The following is a 6,846-nucleotide window of genomic DNA, read 5'->3' on the forward strand; positions in this document are numbered from 1 at the left end:
CACATGGCAGTAGCTGCGACACATCAACTTTCAAGATGGGGAAAGTCAGTTTTGCTGTTTGTTCTGGAACTGAAGCGCCATTGGAAATTGTGTGAATATTTGAAGAATTTCTCGAATTAAAGGTGTACGTACGTACATCATAAATAAAGCCATGGCACCAAAGAAAAGAGTTGATTGGACACCCAGGAAAAGAAGCAGGATTGTTGTATTACATGAATCAGGTCTTTCAATCGATATATAAACATTTGAATTTCGTGAAACTGAACATTTTCTATAAGCATGCAAAGTTGCAAAAGATGAAAAATTCAAAAAGTGTCCACAATTTCGACCACCACTGGATGCATGAGGGGTATCCTTTTTCCTACGCCGGTGTACTTTCCCCGTAGCACAGTCTTTCTCCAACTTTGGACCCTCTGGATGTTTTGGATTACAACTCCTAACAACCCCAACCGTGGCTGGGGCTGATGGGACTTGCAGTCCAAACTATCTAAAGGGGTCCAAGCTGGGGAAGTCTGGTGTGCCATGTTCTTGATAGCCCTATCCTACAACCTACGTTAAGAAGTGGGCTTTAAAAGGAGGAGCTCAGCCTCACTGGAAGAAGAAGAAGGCCTCAGCAGGTTGAAGAGGTGAAAGCCAACAAGAGCAAAGCAGATTAGAGCAACTCCCTGCATTCCCGCCCCCCTCCATTACCATAAAAGAAACTTCATCTTGGTATGGTGTTCGGGGTGGGGGGCTGGCGATTCGCCTCCGATTCCAGCCTACAGAGAATGGATCCTCCCAGAGAGAAACAAAATAAATAGAAAGGAACAGAAGAAGGGAGGGGGGGCAGAGCGCAAAAGAAACTTTCCCATGAAAATATTTTATTTTCTTAAAGAACAGGATACACCTGCAAGTCTTAACACCAGAGGGTTGGAGTGTGTGTGTGTTGTTTTTTAATTCACGGGTTAATGGACCCCTCTGCTGGCAAGTGCGGGTACTGCGCTTTGAACACCCGCTCCCCTCCCCCACACCCCCAAATCGGGAGTGTGACAAGGCGGTTAGGCGCAAGGGAACCAACTTTCATACAGCACGAGAGGAAATCTAGTTGTCAACAGGCTTAATTGGGAGAAGGAGTGGACCAGGAGCAAAAAAATAAAAATAAAAAAAGGCCATAAGGTAGCATTTGATCCAAACAGGAGTGAATTACGCTTATCTTGTAGATTTCAAAATAAACCTGGGATGGGCAAGTTGGAGTGGGGGGGGGGAGAGAGAGAGAAAGCAGCCACAAGTCACCCACATGCAACATTTTGCTCTCCCCCTCTGGAAAAAACAGAGATTAGCAATCGCCAGAAGAGTCTCTTGACCCCAGGACTGTTCCACACCCATTTTGATTTCCAGAAAGGAAGCTGCAGAAACCAGCACAGTTAAAGATCACACATACTGGCTTCAGTAGAGGAGGGAAAACCTACTTCTAGCTAGGCTTTTTTTTTTTTTTTTTTTAAAGTGTGTGGGAGGGGGGCTTTCCCAGACATGGAGAGAGGCTTCTGAAATACAGGAAGAAGTGGGGGGGGGAGACGAAACCAACAGCTGATCCTTGATGGTCCGTTTGACGCCCTACCAACCAAATGTCAAACCTTGGAAGCGCACACCAGGAGCGATCGCCTTGGCCAAGGGAGAAGCACACGTTTCAGCCCATCGCTGCAAAGCATTGAGGTAAATGGAGCCCTGAATGCCCTTAGAAGAGATACCTTAACACACGGAGTGGAACCCAAGTGGCCTACGGAAAACCTGGCCAAACGCCCTGATCCTAAACTCATCAGAATTTGGATTCAGCCCCGTCACACTCATTCCTAGAGCCTGCCTCAGCCGTAAGGAGCGGAAGAAAGGTTCTGCAGATCCTTTCTGGAGATTCCCAAAACGCACCCCCAAATTTCTGGAATGCCACTCACGTAGGGTTTAAAAGACGGCCCTGAAAGTAGATATGCCTAGATAGACGTGCTACTAAGCACAATTGTGGACTTCGTGGCAGGCGGACACAGCCAAATTTTAATGAAATTCAAAGAAGGGGGAGAGAACTAGACTATCTCTCAAATTCCCCCTTCCTTTTTTTCCAGCTTAGATTGTCTGCTCCACCGCATTCAAGAAGCCGGATGTCATCCAACAGAGTAGCCCGCTGGTTCCAAAATTTGTGCAACAAGGAGCCAGTTCACTTCCAAAGGTGCTCAGTTCCACCTCCCGCCAGAGAGCTTCGGCTATGGGGCGGTATATAAATGTAACAAATAAACAAATATCAAAAGTGTGCCTTGCAATTGCCCGATACAGCCAGCGTTAAATTGCACCACCAACGAACAAACCCCAAAGACACCAAGGGAGGGGAGACCAAAATACCAACGCCGAGAAGCAGAAGGGCGGTCAACACTAAATGTGACAGGAAAATAAAAATAAATAAGACAGCGTCCGGATAAACACAATGTTTTGTAGCAAGAAGGGCCCCCAAGCACGCTCAGCCTCCAGAGAAATCCAGGATAGACCAAGCCATAGGAAGACTTCTGAAGTGGACAAAGAGCTCGCTTGGAATAAAGCTAAATGCTAAACACACACACACACACCAGCTGACCGGGTGGAATGCCGAAGATGAAGTTCACCTGGAAAAGGCCTGGCAAACGGAGAAGCTGGGGCTGTCAAAAGCGGCAATCCTTACACAAATTTATGCTGAATGCTCAACACCAAACTTCTCCAAACCGGTGCGTCCTCCAGATGTTTCAGACCACAACTTCCAGCATTCCTGACCATTGGCCGTGCTGGCCAAGTGCTGGAGGTCGAAAACCTCGGGACAGAGCCAGGCTGGCGACTCAACACCACCCTAATACCCGACCAATTCCAAAGGCATTTAATCAGGTTGCAATTCTTCCAGTTTTCGCCTCCCTTCGGATCGCGGGTTGAATGAGAACCCCAATATTTGAGCCGTGTGTGTGCGCATGATTTAGGTGGCATGGCTAGAAAACCAAAGGAGCAACACACACCCAATCTCCCAAACGTTTGCAACCTGTCCAGCCTACCCACGGTAACTCCATTCGCCCAAAACAGGCTCCCTGTTCTTATCAGCTAAGCAGAGAAGATGCACTCATGGGGACTGCCGAGGGGAGGGGGGGGAGAATTGAGACCATCTTTGGACTCCTCCCTACACGTCTTAAAGGACTGGGAGCCCCTGTCGTCAGGAGAGAAGGTGGATTCATTAAAATTTGGATCCGAAGGAGGCAGCAGCTGGCTGGCAGTAGTTGCAAGTAGAACTCACGGGGGAGCTACATTAGTTTTTGTGAACCGCCCAGAGAGCTTCAGCTATTGGGCGGTATAAAAACATAATAAATAAAATAATAATAATAATACATACTTCTTCTTACACCAGCTAGAACAGTTGCTTGTCTGCACGGGACACAAGACACAAGCAGTTTTGAGAAAGGTGCCTTGCAAAGGCAGGGGGAATCCAGCACGGTGCTGGAGGGTCCCAATCCCAGGTCAGTGAGGAGTGTGGGGTTGGCTGTGGGAAAGGGGGGAGGCAAAGAGGAAGGATTGCTCTTGACAGGAAAGGGCCCTGAATTCAGTTGCAGAAGAACTTGCAAGGTGTAGAGGAAAGGGAAGAGAGAGATTTAAGGGAAGAAGGTCTAGAGAAGGGAGACACCACCCCCAGACACACACAGAGAGAGAAAGGAAAGGAAAGGAACCTCTCCTGCAAGCACTGACTCTTGAAATCTGTCTAAACTAGATAGCTGATCCTTTACCACCACCACCACCTGGGTACTCCAGGTGTGTGGGAACACACCTCCCATTATCCCCAGCCAACAGAAGCAAGTGCAGATGGTACAAAAGGCGGCAAAGGTGCTGCCGCCCAGTGCCACAACCTGCTGCTTTCCGCTGGAAGAGATGAAGCTGGATTAGGGGGCACGCCAAGGGAAACTGAGGCAGGCAGATCACTGCAGGTCACGCTGGGGTCCAGGGCGGGTGGAGGGGGGGGGGAGTTGGCCGTGGGTCCCAGTTGCCACCGCTGAGGGCTTGCGAGCAGCATCCTGGAGAGGAAGGAGGAAGGCGAGGCACCTAAATGAAAGGGCAGGCTGGATGCGAAGGTGATGGGCGCAGGGAAGTGGGCGTGGTGGGAAAATAAAACTAAAAGTGCCACAGGTTGCCCTGCGCGGCTTGGCGAAAGGGGGGGGTGCAGAAGAAATGCCGTTTTCTCATCCAAGCTGACAGCGGGCTTGCTCAATGGTACAGCCCATCTAGCTGGGCTGGGCTTAAACCCAAGCGCGTGTCCAGACCACCTCTGGCGAAGCCTTACTCGCGAGTAAGCCAGAAGCCCAGGACCACCGCACTCCCCACCCCCACAACCCCAAAGAAACGCGCCCCTGCAGCCACGATTCCAGACCCCACATCGTTGGACACCCCCCCCCCGGGGCTTACTCGCGAGTAATCCCCCTCCAAGGAAACGCGCCCCTGCAGCCACGATTCCAGACCCCACATCGTTGGACACCCCCCCCGGGGCTTACTCGCGAGTAAGCCCCCTCCAAGGAAACGCGCCCCTGCAGCCACGATTCCAGACCCCACATCGTTGGACACCCCCCCGGGCTTACTCGCGAGTAATCCCCCTCCAAGGAAACACGCCCCTGCAGCCACGATTCCAGACCCCACATCGTTGGACACCCCCCGGGCTTACTCGCGAGTAAGCCCCCCTCCAAGGAAACGCGCCCCTGCAGGCACGATTCCAGACCCCACATCGTTGGACACCCCCCGTGCTTACTCGCGAGTAAGCCCCCCTCCAAGGAAACGCGCCCCTGCAGCCACGACTCCAGACCCCACATCGTTGGACACCCCCCGGGCTTACTCGCGAGTAAGCCCCCCTCCAAGGAAACGCGCCCCTGCAGCCACGATTCCAGACCCCACATCGTTGGACACCCCCCCGTGCTTACTCGCGAGTAAGCCCCCCTCCAAGGAAACGCGCCCCTGCAGCCACGACTCCAGACCCCACATCGTTGGGGGAAAAACCCGGGCTTACTCGCGAGTAAGCGTGCCCAGGTTCAAGGGCCGGATCGCGGCAGAGTCCAGCGCCCGCTCGGCTCTCCGGGCTTGCCGCCCCCCGCAGCCGTGGCCCCGAGGCAGCGCACTTACCCGAAGTAGGCGGCGGACGGCCCCGGGGCGCAGGCGAGCAGCACTAGCAGCGCGCAGGAGGAGGAAAAGACGAGCCCTCGCAGCGCGCCGTGTCCATCCAGCATTTTGCTGCGGCGCGGGGGCTGACCATCGCGTTCCTTCCCCCGCGGAGCCCGATCAGCGGCCGGGCGGCTCGGCGCGCCCGCTTTATAGGCAGCCGAAGGGAGGCCGGCGGCGGCCGGAGCCCAGCTGGGGAGGGGGGCGGGCCCGGGGGCGGGGACGCCGGGGCAGGGGCGGGGCCCCGAAGCCCCGCCCCGCCCCCTTCTCCCGGGACGAAGGCGTGGAAGGGAGAGCGGAGAGAGAGGAAAGGCAAGGAAAGCAGGCGCGCCAAAGGGGCGGAGGCGGCGCGGGGCGGAGGACGCGGAGGCGCTTCCCCAACCCGGCGCCCGCCAGGTGTGTCGGACCATAGGGTGACCCTACGACAAGGAGGACCGGGCTCCTGCATCTTTAACGGTGGCATAGAACACCGTTTTATATTGTGTTGTGTATTTGTGCTTTTAACCTGTTGATTGTTGTACTATGATTTTAATTTTTGTGAACCGCCCAGAGAGCTTCGGCTATTGGGCGGTATAGAAATGTAATAAATAAATAAAATAAATAAATAAAATAGAACAGGGAATTTCAGCAGGTGTCATTTGTATATATGGGGAACCTGGTGAAATCCCCTCTTCATCACCACAGTTAAAGCTGCAGGAGCTATCCTAGAGTGACCCGATTTAAAAGAGGGCAGCTTTAACTGGTGTGATGCAGAGGGAATTTCACCAGGTTCTCCATCTATACAAATGACACCTGCTGAAATTCCCTTTTTCAACACAACTGTTAAAGATATAGGAGCCTGGTCCTCCTTTTCATAGGGTCACCCTAGTTAAAGCTGCAGGAGCTATACTAGAGTGACCCGATTTAAAAGAGGGCAGGGCACCTGCAGCTTTAATATTGTATTTTATATTATGATTTTATACTTTGAATGTTTTTAATTTTTGTGAACCGCCCAGAGAGCTCCAGCTATTGGGCGGTATAGAAATGTAATCAATAAATAAATAAATAAATGAAGAGGGAATTTCACCAGGTTCCCCATATATATAAATGACACCTGCTGAAATTCCCTTTTCAATACAACTGTTAAAGATACAGGAGACCGGTCCTCCTTTTCATAGGGTCACCCTATTGGACCACAACTCCAAGAGCTGGCTGGGGGATTCCGGGAGTTGTAGTCCAACACACCTGGAAGGAGGGAGGGTGGGGGGGGGACTGAATTAGAGCAGCCTTGCTCACTGGGGAGGCTGGTTTTTGTAGTCCCACACAACTGGATTTCGTGGGGTGGGGGGAGGGGGAGGCTGGCTTCGATAGAGCAGCCGTGCAGGATGGGGATGCAGGGATTTGTAGTCCCACACAACTGGAGGACGCCGGGTGGGGGGAGGGGGGCTGATTTTGCCAGGGCAGCATTGCTGGATGGGGAGGCTGGGGTTTGTAGTCCCCCACAGTTAGGGGGTGCCAGGTTTATTCCCAGAAGCTTGAATCCAGATAAAGGATATTTTAACACACTATGACGTCCACCTCCCTTTTATCCCACTCCTTCTGGCCTTCTTTCCATCACAAAATAGACCCTTTTAAATCCAATTTTTTCTCCCCAAAACGGAATGTGCCACCATTTCCTGCTGCCACTAAATGGGC

At 52.5% G+C, this 6,846-nt stretch overlaps 1 protein-coding gene across 1 annotated transcript in view; it reads right to left on the reverse strand.

The window, feature by feature from the left end:
* Positions 1-5,263, reverse strand: part of WNT9A (Wnt family member 9A) — a 69,772-nt gene extending 64,509 nt beyond the window's left edge. Inside the window, exon 1 of the mRNA XM_063146851.1 lies at positions 5,137-5,263. Coding sequence (XP_063002921.1) covers positions 5,137-5,240 — 104 coding nt within the window. The 5' untranslated portion in view covers positions 5,241-5,263. The remainder of the gene's footprint in view (positions 1-5,136) is intronic.
* Between the last annotated feature and the right edge of the window lie 1,583 nt (positions 5,264-6,846).

This window comes from Elgaria multicarinata, chromosome 1 (assembly GCF_023053635.1).
Source record: "Elgaria multicarinata webbii isolate HBS135686 ecotype San Diego chromosome 1, rElgMul1.1.pri, whole genome shotgun sequence".
Lineage (NCBI taxonomy): Eukaryota > Metazoa > Chordata > Lepidosauria > Squamata > Anguidae > Elgaria > Elgaria multicarinata.